At 55.1% G+C, this 17,336-nt stretch overlaps 8 protein-coding genes across 8 annotated transcripts; 6 read left to right on the forward strand and 2 right to left on the reverse strand.

Annotated features, from left to right (window-relative positions):
- The first annotated feature begins 70 nt into the window (after positions 1-70).
- On the forward strand, positions 71-1,011 carry L969DRAFT_87505 (uncharacterized protein). Its single transcript, XM_014712646.1, has 6 exons — positions 71-255; positions 317-473; positions 596-639; positions 698-742; positions 806-863; positions 925-1,011. Exons 1-6 carry the CDS (start codon positions 115-117, stop codon positions 993-995), a joined length of 516 nt encoding a protein of 171 aa, XP_014568132.1. The 5' UTR covers positions 71-114; the 3' UTR covers positions 996-1,011.
- A 185-nt stretch (positions 1,012-1,196) lies between these two features.
- On the forward strand, positions 1,197-2,602 carry L969DRAFT_87508 (uncharacterized protein). Its single transcript, XM_014712647.1, has 5 exons — positions 1,197-1,336; positions 1,422-1,437; positions 1,491-2,199; positions 2,261-2,366; positions 2,422-2,602. Exons 1-5 carry the CDS (start codon positions 1,270-1,272, stop codon positions 2,553-2,555), a joined length of 1,032 nt encoding a protein of 343 aa, XP_014568133.1. The 5' UTR covers positions 1,197-1,269; the 3' UTR covers positions 2,556-2,602.
- Positions 2,603-2,786: 184 nt separating this feature from the next.
- L969DRAFT_455513 (uncharacterized protein) lies at positions 2,787-4,099 on the forward strand. Its single transcript, XM_014712648.1, has 4 exons — positions 2,787-2,975; positions 3,036-3,137; positions 3,195-3,332; positions 3,385-4,099. The coding sequence occupies exons 1-4, from the start codon at positions 2,958-2,960 to the stop codon at positions 3,799-3,801; spliced, it is 675 nt and encodes a 224-aa protein (XP_014568134.1). The 5' UTR covers positions 2,787-2,957; the 3' UTR covers positions 3,802-4,099.
- L969DRAFT_87512 (uncharacterized protein) lies at positions 3,928-8,125 on the reverse strand. Its single transcript, XM_014712649.1, has 8 exons — positions 6,744-8,125; positions 6,544-6,687; positions 6,318-6,490; positions 6,165-6,261; positions 6,041-6,118; positions 5,295-5,989; positions 4,959-5,244; positions 3,928-4,902 (listed from the first exon to the last, which is right to left on the reverse strand). Exons 1-8 carry the CDS (start codon positions 7,738-7,740, stop codon positions 4,052-4,054), a joined length of 3,321 nt encoding a protein of 1,106 aa, XP_014568135.1. The 5' UTR covers positions 7,741-8,125; the 3' UTR covers positions 3,928-4,051.
- Positions 8,126-8,198: 73 nt separating this feature from the next.
- L969DRAFT_94614 (uncharacterized protein) lies at positions 8,199-9,460 on the forward strand (the record flags this gene model as incomplete). Its single annotated transcript, XM_014712650.1, has 4 exons — positions 8,199-8,219; positions 8,288-8,546; positions 8,597-9,144; positions 9,266-9,460. The coding sequence occupies 4 exons, from the start codon at positions 8,199-8,201 to the stop codon at positions 9,458-9,460; spliced, it is 1,023 nt and encodes a 340-aa protein (XP_014568136.1).
- Positions 9,461-10,261: 801 nt separating this feature from the next.
- On the forward strand, positions 10,262-14,475 carry L969DRAFT_94615 (uncharacterized protein; the record flags this gene model as incomplete). Its single annotated transcript, XM_014712651.1, has 5 exons — positions 10,262-11,815; positions 11,866-11,980; positions 12,030-13,119; positions 13,170-14,168; positions 14,223-14,475. 5 exons carry the CDS (start codon positions 10,262-10,264, stop codon positions 14,473-14,475), a joined length of 4,011 nt encoding a protein of 1,336 aa, XP_014568137.1.
- An 85-nt stretch (positions 14,476-14,560) lies between these two features.
- Positions 14,561-15,654, forward strand: L969DRAFT_17480 (uncharacterized protein; the record flags this gene model as incomplete). The annotated part of the gene is made up of 2 exons (XM_014712273.1): positions 14,561-15,411; positions 15,459-15,654. The coding sequence occupies 2 exons, from the start codon at positions 14,561-14,563 to the stop codon at positions 15,652-15,654; spliced, it is 1,047 nt and encodes a 348-aa protein (XP_014567759.1).
- L969DRAFT_455739 (uncharacterized protein) lies at positions 15,585-17,231 on the reverse strand. The gene is made up of 3 exons (XM_014712652.1): positions 17,212-17,231; positions 17,010-17,156; positions 15,585-16,929 (listed from the first exon to the last, which is right to left on the reverse strand). The coding sequence occupies exons 2-3, from the start codon at positions 17,022-17,024 to the stop codon at positions 15,700-15,702; spliced, it is 1,245 nt and encodes a 414-aa protein (XP_014568138.1). The 5' UTR covers positions 17,025-17,156; positions 17,212-17,231; the 3' UTR covers positions 15,585-15,699.
- Positions 17,232-17,336: the final 105 nt, after the last annotated feature.

A 17,336-nucleotide genomic window follows, 5' to 3' on the forward strand; every position in this document is an offset into this window, starting at 1 on the left:
CAGTGTTGGCTTTGAGGCGTTTACTGTTTAGGTGGCGTCGCGCGTTGGCCCAATGCACGCCGAGGCCGAACAGGCGAGTGATCACGCAAGAGGAGGATGATGATTGGGCCCGTCATGCGCAACGGTCTGGCTACGGCCTCACGTAGAGCGACAGTAGCTCCTTCTACCGTGCTCAGGAGGCAGCCACTCCTTCGCAGAGGCTACGCAGAAGCAGCAAGCGACAAGCTGAGGCTCTCGCTCGTTCTGCCTCACGAGGTCCGTCGAGGCTTCGTAGCTCATCTGCTCCTCGACTGAGACACGACTGCGTCGTCGACAGGTCATCTTTGAGAGCCAAGAGGTACTTCAGGTCAACTTGGCAGCTCAGTCGGGCGATATGGGTATCCTCGCCAATCATGTGCCTTCCATCGAATCCCTCAAGCCGGGCGTCGTCGAGGTCATCGAACAGAACGGTCAAGAAGCAAAGAAATGGTTCGGTCAGTCGCCTTTCCCCACTTCTTCGCTTCTGCCTGCCATTCTGTCCGTTGGCGCGACGTCGGACGCTTGCACTTGCGGAAACAGAGCCGGAATTTGAGGCTGATGAACTTTGTGTATTCAGTGTCGGGCGGATTTGCGAATATCCACCCCTCAAATCTATTGACGGTGAGCGAGCCTGCTCGGGTGATTTGATGCCAGACTAAAGACGACGGTCGCAATGCAGATTAACGCCGTCGAGGCATACCCTCTCGATCAATTCTCTGCAGAGGTATGCTTCTGCTTGTCACGCATGCAGAGGGTGCCCATGCTCATCTTGTTTCAACCATCCCAGGCAATCCGCTCCGGCCTCAGTGAAGCTCAAAAGGTCGCAAGCGGAAACGGATCTGCAGGTACGCTCATGTCGCATAGTCAGCTCTGACCTGCAAAACTGAACGTTCGGCGTCGTGGCAGAAGAAAAAGCAGAAGCGAATGCAGAGATCGAAGTCTTTGAAGCGCTCCAGTCTGCTCTCGGTGCACGCTAAGCTCAGCGCGAGGGTCAAGTCGTTCACTATCTTCGAGTGTATCGATGCCTTGCCGTGCGATCTCTATGCATACCTCGTGTCAGAGTAGAATATGAGATTGCATCGTCTGTGCATTCGCTTCGTTGTGCCCACTCGAAATGGCTTCATGGCGTTGTATCTATCGATAGCAATCGACCATGATGAGACGCGTCGAGCCAACTCAGCGCGACACTCAGCGAGCAGCAGCACGACTGACGGACATTGAGCTCCAGAGCGCGCTCTCTGGCGATCCATCATGGACGATGAGTGGGCGAGCAGCATTCCTGCCATACCTTCTCTCCATGGACTCGACCGAGCGATAGGTCAGCCCTGGCTTGCTTCAGCCCTTACCGCTCGAGCTCATCGTTGACATTCGATTCTCCTGCATTGATCATGGCATTCACACAGCCGTCATCCTCGTCAGGTCAGCTTGCGTGATCACACGCCAAGCGGGTAGGCTGACGCAGAGTCTGACAGCGAGATTGGCGACAAAACTTTCCTACTCGCTGCTATCCTTGCCATGCGACATCCCCGACTGACCATCTTCTCGGGCGCACTGGGTGCTCTGGCAGTCATGTCCGTTCTCTCCGCCTTGTTAGGCCACGTCCTACCCACGCTGCTCCCCAAACGCTACACGACCATTGCCGCCGCGTTACTCTTTCTCGTCTTTGGGGCTAGGATGTTACAAGAGGGCTTAGGCATGGAGGGAGGAAACGCTTCGATCGAGGAAGAGATGAGGGAGGTCCAGAAGGAGATCGAGAATGCCGAGAGAGAGGTGGCGAGCTCGAAGCGACAGCTCACTGGCTCGCGAGGAACAGGCGAGACGATAGATCTACAAGATATGGAGGAAGGTTCCTCATTGCGCGAACTAGACGAAGAAGCTCAGGCGAACGGGATACCCATCTCCTCGCCTTTGCTCAACGGACACTCGAACGGCTCGACCTCGCGCAGACCGAGTTCTCCCTCGCCACTGGGAGCGAGGCGATCGAGACAGCCTTCGGTTTCGCTCAAGGGCATCCTACCCGCTCGGTCGAGAGAGGCAGCAGGCGATACGTTCAAGGAAGGCGCGAAAAATTTGCTGTCCATCTTCTTCAGCCCAATCCTCGTCCAGAGCTTCGTCCTCACATTTCTTGCCGAATGGGGCGACCGATCTCAGATAACGACGATTGCGCTCGGTGCTGCTCATGTCAGCTTGAGAAGGCTTTCTTCAGCTGATAGAGTGCTGAGACGTCTTCTGTTGCCCGCAGAACGTTGGCATTGTGAGCTTAGGGACGATAATCGGGCATTCGATCTGTACTGCCGTCGCAGTCTTGGGCGGTCGATGGATTGCCAACCGCATCTCCGTCAAGCATGGTCAGTCGTGCTCCTGTTCCATCTTATGGTAGTACTGATACAACCCATCGCGCAGTAACACTGGGAGGAGCAGGGCTGTTCCTGATCTTTGGACTGGTCTACACGTACGAAGCAGTCTACTGGTCGCAAGAGCCAATAGCCTCGCCAGGCCTGATCAACGACATTACGCCCGCTAGTCTCGAGGCATAGCATACACTTGTACAGATAGACAAAACATTTGCACGACCCAGTACGAGTTCTCTGACGCGGTGAGGCCTCCCTTTCGGATTGCCTCGCGATTAATTTATTGGGAGAGACGCGAAGTTCGTGCCTGACGCAGGCTGACATCTGGTCTGACATCTTGTGCAGAGCGATATCGCTAGACAGTGCGAGGCAAGCGACATCGTCTTGGCACTCAGCAGAAGTACTGATGCGGTAAGCTGGCGCAGGCTGCATCGCATTCTCGAGAGCTTTCTGCGTCAAGGCCAAGCACTCGAGACACGACTTGATCGATTGATCGATCATGTCTGCCTGATTGGACTGCCTTGATCTCTCAGTCGAGTCCCGACAGGCCATCCTCATCGACAAAATACTATTACCGGCTCAGCAGTCATGTCGAACAGATCAGTGGTAGGCGCTAGCATCCTTTCAGCATGCTGCGTGTAAGCTGAAGTGGGGTGACTGCTTCAGCCACATGTCTATAGACAGACGATCGATAGCACCATCAATGCCGTCAGGGGAGACTTTGAAGAGATGGGAATAGAAGATGCCGTGCTCGAGGAATTACAAAGGGTCAATCATGTCATGCTGCAACATGAAGGTCCATGCTGAAGCAGGCCGCGTTGGCAGCTATGGGAAGTCAAACTGGCAACGTCAAGGGTAGCAGATTTTACTGCCGATGCCAGGATGGCGCCCTATGCGAGAGCTCTGCCGCCTCTCCCGCCTGCACCTGCGTATTCTCGTAGCCAGAATACCTCCATAAGCTCTGTGCGTCTTGTTCACGCTCACATAGTGTTGCGTCCTGATCGAGCAAATGCAGAGCGCACCGAGTCAAGAGCAAGCGCTGTGGAACTCTGGCTCATCTGCTTCCACTAGCGCGACTGCAAACGCCAATGCCAATGGCTATCCGTCAGATGTCAAACCCTCCATTACAGCCTCACCGAAAGATCTGACAGCAACAGATGCGAAGACCGCGTTAGGGGCGGATGAGAAGCCAGACCGAGACGAAGACGCCATCGATTCAGATCTGGACGATCCAGAAGATGATGAGGATGATGAAGAGGTAGCCGAAGAGGGTGGTGATCTCGTGATTGCGCTGTATGACAAAGTACAGAGGGTGAAGAACAAGTGGAAGATTGTGCTCAAAGATGGCATCATGTCCATCAATGGCAAAGACTACCTCTTCTCTCGATGTAACGGGTGCGTGATCCTTCTAATCATCTATCACAGACTCTGATTTGTACGCTCTTCGCGTGCAGCGAATTAGAATGGGCAAGTCTCTTGCTTCCGATCTCCAAAGACGGTGCTGATCTGCGATGCGCTCCGCAGTGAACCTTCGTCCATGTTTGTACGCATCTACCTTGCATCTCATTGTACCGCAAAACCTGCAAAAATCTCACTTCGCACTGCTCTCGTGTTGCATACAACCTTACACGATCTCTCCAAAACGAACGAGAGACCAACAGCACTACCTTGTTCGATTCTTCTCACGGCTTCTTACCCCCCAGATTGATCTTCAAGCCCGATTTGACGCCGAGCTGCCCTAATCTCGCTTTTATGCTCGGCAGCGGGCTGGACCGCTTCTTTGCACTCAGCTGACCGAGCTTGTCTTCGTTCTCCTCACTGGACCTTTGCTCTTCTTCTAGCATTTTGAGCGGCGGTGGCTCTTCATGAGGCGCATGAGCTAACGGACTCTCTAGTGATGCAGCGAGGGGCGCGCTCGTGCTCGAGTCTTGCTCCTCGTCGCTATCCTCTCCTTCATAGTCGACCAAACCTTTTGTCCGAGCGTTCTGTGCGCCCAAAGCAGACCCAAAAACGAGCGCTGGGGATTTGATGGGTGTGGACTGTTTGCTTTCTCTGCCAGGCAGCTCACCCCCGGATCGTTTGCGAGATTCGCCTTTCGTTCTCCCTTTCTCTTCGTCGTCAGATGAGCTCTCGTTGAACCAACTTTCTTCCTCTATATCGAGCGCTCTACCAGGTATCCCCTCGCCCGGCCTCTGCTTGCTTGAAGCGTCTTCTTCCTTTGTTGACGTTGCCGCAGGCGGTGGCTCATTGATCTGCTCCCATTTATTGACGAGCGCTTCGAAAGTGGGATAATCCAGAGCGAGACCGCGAATTCTTGAGCCAAATTCTTTTACGAGATGATTGATGAGAATCTTGGCGCCTGACGTACGAATCTTCTCAAAGAACTCCAAGCAAGCAGACACGACGAGATTGTCCTTCTCGCGTTCGCCCTCGATGACTGACAGAACAGGTTCGAAGATGTTTTCCTTTGTCAGGTATCGATTATAAAAGTCGTCTTGCCGCCCTATACACGCTCGGAAGTAACGCAGAGCCGCTACGGCTAGAGCGTCAGCGCTGTACGAACGGCATCGTCTTTGTGAAAGATCGCACCTAATCTGAGATGTTTCGGTTTCGAGAGCAGCAAGAAGGCGACTTTTTGCGAAACGGGAGAAGACAAGATCATGTACTTCGACCTGAAGCTGCCCGCGTTGACGAAGAAGCAAAGGTGATCGCAAAGATGAACGTAGAGCGCGATCTGCGTCTGTGATGGGTCAAAGGGTCCTTCGAGATCGAGCAACGGCTTGATGAGTGTCTGAGCACACTTATCGTAGAAGTACTGCAGAAACTTTTCCGCTTGTGGGTCTTCTACTTTCGCTCTCAGCCCGATTTGTGCGGCCTGGCTGGTCTGTCAGCGCAACGACCACGAGAGATCAGCAGCTAGCGTACCTCCTGAGCCATGTCTGGCGTCTGGATGAGCACTTTGAGTGCTTCTGCCATCTGGCCCTTGATACCCAATTCGGCTTCGACATGTAATATGTCAATGAGAGAGAACACAAGACTTCTCTTGCCCGCCTCGTGTTGGACGAGACAGTGTTCTCTGACGCTGTTTGGATCGTGTTCGAGGATCATCATGAGAACGTCGATAGTTGCCGTACGCGCTGTTGGCTGGTGTGTCCACGCTAGAGCGATCTCGACAAAAGATAGGATGCCTCGGTCCGCAAGGGAGCGGAAGAACTGGGTTCGCATTGGTTGTTGTAGGTTCTTCGCCATCTGGCAGAAAGCCTGCAAGAACGAGATGACATCGTATTGCTTTTGCCTTTGCGGCGACACAGTCTCTTCGACTTGTTCTGGCGAAGAAGGGTCAAGCTTGATGCCGAAGAGTTCTGCTAAGAAGTCATCGTCATTCTGTAGAGATTGCACGATATCGACTTGATTGAAGAAGATATGTGAATTCAGCATTGAAAAGGTTGGATCGTCTAATATTCTTGCTAGGATGACGTCCTTGAGGTATTGTAACCGATAGGTCTGGTGTATCTTTGCTTGTAGAGACGCATCTCGAAACGGCACGACCTCTCTGAAGAGGCTCGGATTGCCTAGATGTTCGCGGTAAGATGCCTTCATCGTCGGAAACTCGGGGTCATCTGTACTTGGGCATGAGCAGCTATCATGCGTTCGTCAGTGTTGCTACTCACATTCGAGCAAGCCGACTATGCCAAGAAAGATGTCCTCCTGCATGATGTATTCAAAGAGATTATTATCGTGCAGGAGTACTGGCAGTCGGTCAGCGGTAGAACAAGTTGATCAGGATACACTCACGAATATTCTGCATGAGGATGCAGCAGAGGTGCAGATCGTCTAAGCTCTCTAGATCTTCCGCTTCTTGATGCACCTGCACCAGCTTGCGCAAGAAGGCCTGCGAAGACCCCTACGAATGAGCAAACGCGCTTCTTCAAGCATGGACCAACTTGCCGTTCTTAGTATTGTATTGACGATGGCATCCCTGCCCGAGACCGGTCGCGATATCCGCCTGATGTAATTATCAATCTCGCGCAGATTGCCGAGCTTGGGTTCGGGCAGATCGACATCGGCTAGGGCTCTACTTGCAGGCGAAGCCGTCACAGACCGAGAAGGTCCGAGCTCATCTGTCCGCATCACGTCAGGATCTGATGAGCAAGACGGCTTTGCAAGGACTGGCCTGAAGAGGTCGTCGTCATTCCGTTGGCCTCAAAGTACATCCGCACTTTCTCGACGAGTTCCCAAACGTCTGCACAACCTTGCACGTTGGCAAAGCTGAGAGCCATATCGGTCCCATCTGCTTCCGTCCAAACGATCAGAGTGTCTGTCGGGCGAGCAAGTCAGTACGCAATAGCGTCCTGACGCAGAGCCCGAGCTGACCTTGCTGACGCTGATAACCGAGCTTGTGATCTTCGTTGTCGAGCGATATGAAACCGCCGCTAGCAGCCGCGAACATGACGCGTCTCATGCCCGATTTCCAGATGAGTGCGTCCTTGGGTAATCTGTCCGACGCGTCGTCGCTGCCCGGTTTGCTCTCTGAATCTTTGGTAGGCGATGAGGAATTGGCAGGCGAAGCAGCCTCTGCCTTGACGACGATCCAAGGACCATCTTCGTCTGCATGAGTCGCGCTATCGTCTAGTAATTGCACGGATCCTATCAGGCCCAAGCCCTCTGTTGGCTCGCGCACGTCGCTTTCGGTAGCGTATGCAGCAGGTAAGACAGGGTAGACGGAGCAAAAGCCGGTGCCTAGGTCGGTCCAAGATTCGCCTTGCAGCCTGTACACTTTGACGCGCCGCTGCGAGATCGAGTCTGGCGATTTATCTAACAGGTCAACAGGGGGAGACGAGCTCGACCTTCGCGTGGGGTCATTAGCATAATCTAGAGCAAGCTCGACGAGATCGTCGCCCTCGTGTGAGTTCTCCTGCACTTCTACTGCCGGTGCAAAGCGATCCGCCAAATAAGTCGACGGACTATCATCCTGGTCTAGTTTGATCCGCTTGCGAGGTGTGTCGTCGGGCGATGAAGCAGGTGTGCCGGTGTATGAAGGCAGCCTCTCCATCTCGCTGCTCTTGATGCTGGAAGAGGTGACGCCGGCGAGAGTATGCGAGGTGTCCTGTACACTGGCCGAGCTAGCAGGCGTCGCCTTTATCGCGGTCGAGGGTCGCGGCGTACGCGTATGAGGCGAAGCGGGCTTCCGTTTCCTGTTGGGCGAATCGATAGACTCTCTGGTGTCTTGTGATGGAGAAGCCGAGCCGAGAAGGGAAGAAGAGCGAGGCGGTGGCGTGAGGGGTCGGCTGTCAACGATGCCATTGCTCGCTTCGCCAGTCTCGGCTTCCTGTCCTGGCGCAGCATGCTCGTCTGATGGTTGAGTGGCCATGGCTCAGGAGACCAAGGCCGGCAGGCTCAAGCAGGTTGAGCTGCGAGATGAGACTTTGAGCAGAACAGCTGAGGACACGCTCGTGCGGGCTCTGCGGTGTCAAACTGGCGCCAGTGTCAAGAGACTCGCTTCATTGGGCACCCAAGCTCGAGTGAAAGCGTGTGCAGTGCCTGTGCAGTCGTGCTCGTCTGCCCGTGACGCTGCTGTTGGCTGCACACGAGCGCCTTATCGATCTTTGCACAGACGCTGTCGAGTCGTCTCTGTGGGCGATTGACCTGATGTCGACGTGGTCTTGTATGCCCTGTTGCCCTCCAGACGCTCGCAGGACGCTCTAGGGCGCTGCCACGGGGGCTCGGACACTCCTTACGGCCGTCGCTGCAAAGTTGATCATCGCGTTGCTCTCCTCGACTCGTCGCCAGGCTCGCAGCTGGCAGACGACGAACAACTCGGCTCACAGGATGAGCAACAAGCGCATCAAGGTATGACACACACACACTCTCTCTCAGCGCACCGCAAGACGTAGGTACTGATGCAATGACCACGTCAGGGCATCTCAATCCATCGACCAGTCATCTACGGCAACACCGCCGTCTTGCTCAAACCTGGCGAACCTGCTCCCACAGGACACACGCACCGATGGACAGTCGGCCTCAGATCCGCCGCTTCTCCCCTCCCTGCATCCACGAGCTCGTCGCGCGGTCAGGGCCCAAGCTCAGGGCAGGCGATAGGAGGTTGCGACGATCTCTCTTACTTTATCAAGAAAGTCACCTTTAAGCTCCACGACACTTATGCTAACCCGACGAGAAGTACGCTCATTCGATGGTGCGGAACTCTCTCGGGCTGATGCGACATGCAGGCATCGATAGACCGCCCTTTGAGGTCACAGAGACGGGATGGGGCCAGTTTGAGGTGCTCATCAAAGTCTACTTTGTCCCCGAATCATCAGAGAAACCTCTGTCGCTCTATCACGAGATCCGCCTCCATCCATGGACGGCAGTGCCTTCGCTCACAGCAGACGAAGCTACGCCCAACGCCTCGACCTACTGGCGTGACGGATTAGCACTCGTCAAGCTGCCGGGCGATTCAGGCAAAGAAGCCGTTCTGTCGCCTATCCATTCGTGGCAATATGACGAGATTGTCTTCCAAGATCCAACAGAAGCGCTATACAATATCATGACAGAGACCGCGCCTACGCCTCTGCCCAAGACCTCGAGATTACCTCCCAGTATGGAGCAAGGTCTACCCCTTGGCGTGGGCGGCAATATTGGCGAGCTCACTCTCGACACGGAAGCCAAGGAAGCTGCAAAGCTAGAAGAAGCCCGCAAGACCGTCTTGACCGATCTGGAAGAGCTCAGAGCGACGCTGATCGAGCAAGAGAAAGAGCTCGCCGATCTGCGCAGAGAAGTCGACGGAGCTTAGCATGCTCTTCACACGGTCATTGATTCCCAATGCGTGGCTGAGCTACGAGCCGTCCATACCGATCGTTCTCTCGACTGCTGCTCGCACAACTATGATCGCTTGCTAGCATCAGTCGCTGCCAGCTCGCCGACGCAGATCTGCCGGCCTACTCGAATCCTGCGCTTCAGCGTCGAGCTCGTCTTATGCGCATTCTGCGGGATCTGCTACTCGACCTGCGTCAGCACCGGACGACAGCCAGACGGGTGTTCGCGACGGCGTCACGTTGGCAACAAAGTCGGAGCTCTGCTCATGCCGCCAATGAGCGCACCAGAACGACAATGACAGCTAGAACAACGACAACAGTGCGCTACCAATTCTATGTTGTTCACGAGCGATGCGTGTGATGATGATGATGATGATGATGATGATGATGATGATGATGATGATGATGATGANNTGATGATGATGATGATGATGATGATGATGATGATGATGATGATGATGATGATGACGACGACGATGGGGCGAAGAGCTTTGACGAGCATTTGCTGACTCAGGTGAGGACGGAGTAGGGGCGGCTTGAGGCATCTGCGTGTTGTGATGACTGACGCAGCAAGGTCCGCTGAGTCTGAGATCAGCTCGTGAAGTCACCGAACAGTGTCGGTCACATAGCAGCGCTTTGCAGCCTGCAGTCGCCGGATGAAGTGCACACAGGATGAAGGCACTCCGGGTCTCCCTGCGAGTCTTGCATGTGCTGCGCGAGCCATCGGGGTAGCTTCCGAGCTAGCTGAGTGACAATGTGTGGCTTTGCGCTGTGATGATAGAGAAGGATGTCGCGTTAATTCCCACAAGGCTCTGACCCACTTGACGCTGTTCTGAACTGTTTGCCGATTTGATCTCGAGCTCGTACCACTCGTTACACTCTTTTCAAGGTACTTGGTGACCGAGAAAGGTAGTCTCCATCGCGTTCTGAAGTGTGGATCGACGTTGCTGAGAGACAAGGCCAGATTGAGTGGAACATGATTGATCGGATCGACCGTGCTCGATAGACGTCGACGTAGGTAGACGCGCTCGTTCTGCGCGAGTAGACCAAAGACTGACTAGAGGAGCTGGTGCCCGACGGATGGTCAGGCCTGCGCTGCAGAGGAACAGCTTACCGGAGCCACCTGATGGAGATAACGAAGGACTGAGCGAGCCAGAGGGTGCGATGGATGAGCTCGAGGCGCCCGAGCTGGCGTTGGCGTCAACGATGCCTGATCTGCCTGGACAGCCCTCACATCCACCCAAAAGCTTCGCCGAAGCTGCTGCCGAAGAGCTTGAAGATGCGGACAGCTCAGAATACCGCGGAGCAACAAGTCATCCCATGCTGCCCTCTTGGTCCTACCCTAGCAAGCCTCACGTACCGAACCCACTCGTGCCAGATGAAGAGCTCCCGAAAGTTGCCTCGCCGCTCAAGTCTGCATCAGCTCACACTGTCGACTTACCTCCGATTGATCAGCTGGACGAGTCGGATGGGCAACCCATCGCGCAACGACATGCACCAAGCTCACCAGAGATCAGAACGACCATCACACTCAATGGCAACTCGCCTTCATACCGGTCTCTGAGCAACGGCACGCTCGCCTCCGATGCAAATGACCCGTCAGGTTTCGAGGAACAAGACATCATCGCGCTCGAGGCAGATATTGAGCCGAGTATCCAGGATGAGCATGTTCAGATACTCTCGCGCGAGGATGCGCCGCGGAGGACACGCGCTCAGATTCTCACCCGCGATAGTAACACCGTCGATCCTGCCCGTCATGCGTCTGAACCTGCACGCCCCGTACTCCCCCTACAGCCGCAGATACTCAAGAGACCGCTGAAACCACCCGTCTCGTCTGTCGATGCCTCGCCTGACTCGCCGCAAGCGCAAGATAGCGACCTACCTGGCCTCAACGGCGGGCAGAATGGTGGTCTACAGCAGTCTCTGCAAACAGCCATTGCTGCACCGCCCAAGCCCAAGGCGCCAGAATCACCGGCGTATGGCTACTCCTACACCGATTCTGACCCGCTTCAGACTGAGCTCGAGGAATGGTTCTCATACGTAGAAATCCCTGGCGTCGTCAAGGACGGACGTGATAGCTGGGAGCGTGGTTGGGAGACGAGTCATTCTGACGAGCCGTGGCTCGAAGCAACGCCTGCGTTGCGCAAACGACATATCCAGGACATGCTCGAACACCTGGAACATTCAGACCCGGAAGTGCGCTTCGAAGCTGGCAGAAGACTGGCTTACATCGCCCATGGCACTCCCATCTACTCAGAATCGTCTGATCACCATCTTTTGCTCATCATCACAAACTGTAACGTACTACGCGAGGCTGGCACACTCAATGGCGTCTTTGAAGCGCTCAAAGGCACCGCAAATCGATGGCTCCTGCTGAGCACGACAAACGAACGGAATGATGCTTCGCCGCTTGCGCCCTCGATGACCAGAGTAGAGCGAGCAGAATGTCTCGAGGAGATCAACTCGGAACTGTCCATGTATCTCAGCATCCTCTACTTTATGGGCGAGATCTTCAATGGTGACCTGCAATGGGCGGAAGAGATTATGTCGGTTGAGCCCCCCTTACCTGTCTATCTTTTCACACTTGTCGCCAACCTACGCGAGAGGAATGCAAAGGGATACCCTGTCAAGAAGGTGAGCTTGACGCCTTTGACAAAATAGACTTGCTCATATCAGGTGGAAAGCTACTGCTACTACTCTGGAAGGCTCTCCTAGCGTGTATCGGCGGCTCGCAGGACATTCAGCGCGTCAAGAAGCTTGTCAGAGAAATTGAAGGCTTACACAATCCCGACATCAAGGGCACGTCTTATTTTCACTTTACCGGATTCAGACTGATGTGAGCGAGTAGCTCGGGCGCAACTAGCGACCAAAGTGGCCACAACGGATCTCGCTCATTTCGGAAACGATGTCGCGATCAAATATCCGAGCTACATACCCCCTCCGCCGCCTATGCCAATACCCGGGCTGCCGCTCGAGCGCATCAACCGAGCAGTGGCTCCTACGCCCATCCGACCCACTTTCTCATATCAGAGTGGTCCGGATCCGGCTAGCAATGCCGAAGCTGGTTCGAGCAAAGCACAACAGCCGCAACCTCCCACACCGGCGCCATCGCCTCCGCCCGCAGTCGCAAAGGGAAAGAAGCAACAATATCAGACGGACCAGTCTAAGCCATTTGTCATGCCTTTCTCGAGCGCGAACTCGCGATACAAGGGCAAAGAGCGAATGGTTCCCAGGAGCGTAGAGGAAGCGGCCGATCTGTATCTGACCAATCTTAGGATCAGCACATCGCTCTGGCAGATCTGGAAGGTCAGAGAAGAGTGTATGGCGGAAGAGACCGGTCTTTCTCGCGTGCTACCCGATGGATCGACTGCGGCTATGAATGCGCTTACTGATCAGGTGGCGACTCTGACGCTGGACGAAGTCGACTCGGACGACGAAGGCTCGCCTGCAATGGATCCAATGACGTTCTTACGACGCTTGGAGAAGGAGACTCGGCGACAGGCGACACAAGCGCCTTCGCCGATCAGCGCGAAGCTCGAGAAGAAAGCTCAAGATATCGTCAGACTACAACGGATTGAGACGCTCTACCGCTCGACCTTGCCCAGACTACAAAGTGTCGTCATCGTCTTGCTCAAGTTACTGCTCGCCACCGTCACGGCCAACAATGGGCTAGGCAACTCTGGCAATGCCGAAGACCCGCCGGCGGAGCTCACACTGGAGGATACAGACATTTTGCGCCATCGTGAGATCACGTCGAAAGCTGTCTCTGCAGTCTTGCTACTTACTTTACGCTGGTTCAAAGCTTCACACGCTCTGAAATTCGAGTACCTCGCGCAGCTGCTCGTTGACTCAAACTGCTTCTTGCTCATACTGAAAATGTTCGGCCTGCAAGAGGTTGCCCAATCTGTTGCATCCCGTAACGATGTCGAGGACTGCAAGTCAGTCATTCAGATCATGGACTCGGAACGCATGCTGATATTGCCTGTAGCTTCTTCCGCTATTGCAGCATGTACGGCAGCGCTGCCCCGCCTGTGCCTCGACCGGAAGACATATTGCTCGCTCAACCCGCCAACAAAGGCACAAGTGCAGAGGCGCAAGCTCGCGGAGAAGGCCAGATCATCACAGAGTACTCTTCACGCAATTTCTTCTCGGCCATCAATTTCGTGCATATTCTGCAGAAGCTCACAAAGCGCAAAGCGCACCGGACTGCTCTGCTCGTACAATACAAGAGTTCTGCGATACTCAAACGTATCTTGAAAGTCTCTCAGCCAGACTTGCAGCTTTACACACTCAAGGTCATTAAGAGCCAAGTGCCATATTGCGGGCGCAAGTGGCGACAGAGCAATATGAAGGTCATCACGGGCATCTACCTCCACCTGAGACCAGATCTGCGCGAGGAGTGGCTTACGACTGTCGACCTGGATGGCGATATCGAGGACTCGCTACCGCACGAGCAGGCTCTGCGCGATCTGATCAAATTCTTCAATGAGAAGCACTACAGCATTTACGCGCCGAACTTGCACCGCCGCTCGACGTCCAGCCTTGGCGCGTCGTCGAACGGTCCCAACGAATCAAACAAGCCACCTCATCCGTCACCAGGCTTCAGTCATGGCAGCATGCGACTCTCGGACCACGACAGCTTCCCACCGACACGTCCCATGTCGAGCATCAGTTTAGATGACCATGCGAGCTCATACTTGTCAGACTCGCTCGCAGATCACTACCTGGAAGATTACGAAGAGATGCTGGGCGATCTCTTCACACCCAATTATGCTGCGCCAGATGGCGACGCGAACATCTGGGCGGATACTGGCAGAATGCAATCCGAGCACGCGTGGCAGCGTTTGTCAGCTATACTTGGCGACTATGATGACATCAGCGACTCTGAGAGTATTGGTAGCGTCGACTACTTCGGTCTGACCGACATCGGTGCCGATGAGACTGCCTCGGACGAGGGTGACGAGCTGAAAGCATGGGAGCAGCTCAGGTATGCTTCGCGTCATAGTAGTCAGACAAAGCTGACTCTTACGCCCTTTTGCAGTCCCGAGACGATCTCTGCGCTCGAAGAAGAACGCGTGCACAGTCTGAGCCCAGCAGGCTCGCCTCGCTCGCCAAGGCCACGAAGGTCGAGTCAGGAGCCACGTTCGCCTGCTCTTCGGCCTGTGCTTAGCTCGCGGTATGACGACGACAAGGTCTTTGACAGCAGATCAGACGACGAGAACTTGATCGTCCCGCCTCGTTCACCTCATACTGGACCAGCAGTTGACGAGTTTGAAGTTGTCTTTGGCCAATGAATCTTTGGCTGTCAGTCAGGTGAACGGCGAACGGCGCGCGCGTGGTCCCAATCTGCCCAAGTCCTCGCCGTGTAGGCCAGGCAGGATGGCCTCGACGTCGAGTGGGACGCCAGCTGTGCGCTCTGCTGCCGGCAGCCAGGAAGGCCAGCCAAGGGCGTCTGCTTGGGGCAAGTCTCGTCCCGCGGGCGGTGCCTTGGCAGGTCCAGCAGCGCAGGCTAGCAATGTGGACTCAAAGGCCGCTGCCGCCAAGCCGAGCTCTGACGGCACAGCCACAAAGCCAGAGAGTACATCTGGTAGCACTCGCAAGCCTTCAGTGGCCGCTGTCGTTGCTTCTGGGCCGCCTACATCGATTAGCTCCGTCGTGCCACTTGAGAGCAAAGCAGTTGCTGCTGTTGCGGGCTCGTCAGTCTCACAGCAACCCGCTCAGCAGTCTGCTTGGACGAAGAAGCCTGCATCCATCACTTCTGCGCCCGCTCAGGCCAGTCGACGTCCAGCAGCCAACAGCTCGAGGCCAGTCAAAGAGCTAGGTGGAATGCTCGGTGCGACAGTCAGACTGCATCTCTCGCCCATCGCAAACTTGCCTAGCCCAGACAGAGATCTAGCAGAAGGCGTCGTATGGGGCTTCGATGCAAGCCTAGGCTTTGTCGCGCTCGAGATTGCAGTCAAAACGACGACGGCTGCCCAGACGGGGACCGCGAACGACGCAAAGCAAGCAAAGACCTACCAGCTCGTTCGACTCGATAGGATACGTTCCTACGAGCTAGTACAGCCGACACCATCCGACTTTGTACCCATGATTGTGCAGCGATTCCCGCAAAAGGTACTCGTCAATCGCGAAAAGGCAGCAGTACGCGCAGAGACCGTTGCAGCGGCTCGCGTTGGACCAAAGGGAGTCACACCTCTCGGCCAAGCCATCTACGACGCTCTCGCAAAGACGTATGCGCGCACACGGTCTGATCTGCGCCTTGCTGACATGAGCGCAGTCTGCCCGTGAGGTGGCACAAGACGAATATCATCGTCATGGACGAAATCCTGATCAGCCCGCCCTACAACCCGCCAGACTGCCGCACGAGTGCAGACGATCCAGGCGCGAACGGACGCTTGCTCAGGATTCAGAAAGTTCTCGAGGGCGAGAGGACGAAAGTACTGAGGCAACAGCCTGGCTTGAGCTCAGCGTAGCTCGCCATCCTGTCACGAGGCAATGCATTGCAGTCGTAGCCAACACTATCCAAAACGAGCGAGACGCCGTCGCCTGATCTCATCAGGGGTGGGTTGCTCTATCTCTTCTAGATCATCCTCATCCACCTCTTCTTGCTCTACTGGTGCTGCCAAATTTGGTGCTGGTGATTCAGAAGTGATCCTACCGGCGGCCATTTGGTTGCGTAGGGCAGCATCATCAGCTGCCGAATGAGGCGTCGACGTGCTCGAAGCAATGTCGGACGAAGCGGATGAAAAGGCGAGTGAAGCTTGAGTAGCCAGTCTGATCTGCTCTTCTTCGCTTTCTGCACCTGTCAGGACTGACTCGGTTTTGCTCGAGCCAGCACGCGGAATTGAGCTCTCCTCATCCGAGCTATCTACCACGATGATGCTTTCGTCTGAGCTATGCGTTTTGCGCGCGACATGCTTGGTTGTCTTTCTTCGCTGAGCAGCACGTCGATTCCATGGCTCGTCCTCATCTGTCGTGCGCGATCGAGATTTGTTGTTCGTGCTGTTCATGATAGGCGGCTGCGGCAGGGGGCGCTGAGTGGGCCGTCGCTGGGTGTCTTCTGGCGCGTGTGCAAAACCCAGCTCGGGATGCGTGAAAACATAAATGTCGGCCTGACTGGTGGGTAGCGTCGTCTGATGGGTTTCACCTTCGTCAGAAACGACGGTAAAGATCGAATAGCCCTCGTGTTGCGCTTGTTGGAGCTGCATGTCCAGGTAGAGCACACTGATGCGCTCCGGTGCTGGCAGGAAGCTATTCAGATTGTACCATATCGCACTTGCTCCTCCTTGTTCTCCTAGCTCGGATGATGGCGGCCCAAAACGTCGCATGGCGAACCAGTGCTGCTGGTAATTGAGGATGAACGCAGCCTGATCACCTGGATTGTGTTTGTACGCCTTCATCTCGTCAGACGCCCAGCGTACCAACCTGAGCCCCATCCATTTGAGCGCTTCATCGACGACGGTCACGCTGAAGAAGCCAGTGTCGTCTGCATTGTAGCCTGTCCTGCCCGTCCGCTCGCGTTGCTTCCCGCTGGCGCGACTATTCGGCATAGCTCCTGGGATATCAGGCATCATGTCATAGTCGTCATCAGCAGTCGTAAAGGGATGTCGCTCGTGTGTGCCACTGGGTCCGGCTTCTCGATTGTCTTCACGCGCAAGATCAAGCTCGAGTGCGTCCAGTCGCTGAGCGATCTGTGCGAGTTCTGAAGCGGTGAAGATGGGCTCTTGGAAGAGTGCGTTTAGCGCATGCTGAGCGCAGAGCATGCTGCCCTCTATTGTGCCTGTCAGCTCAGGCAAAGGCAAATGTCGACACTTGCTTGCCTTCTTGCTATGATTCGAATCATCACCAGGAGTGAGGGATGTTGCGGATGGTTGAACAGTGTGATGATGAGAGATTTGTGAGTGCATCATCGACAGGGTAAACGCGCGATGGTGAGAAGGAGATTGGGAGTCGAAGGTCAGCATTTGCATCGAACGAGAGATGAGTCAGACACGTCAGCATGTGCTCATAGCCTGATTTGATCGACTGACCCTCTCATGATAGATCTTCGTCAGTAGCTCGTCCATCGACTCAGTGACCAGCAGTCATGGGGTCCTCGATAGGATCAACGCGTCAGCACAAGCAGTCACAAGACAACGATGTAGCCCTGGGTCCG

Source organism: Mixia osmundae, assembly GCF_000708205.1.
Source record: "Mixia osmundae IAM 14324 unplaced genomic scaffold scaffold_5, whole genome shotgun sequence".
NCBI lineage: Eukaryota > Fungi > Basidiomycota > Mixiomycetes > Mixiales > Mixiaceae > Mixia > Mixia osmundae.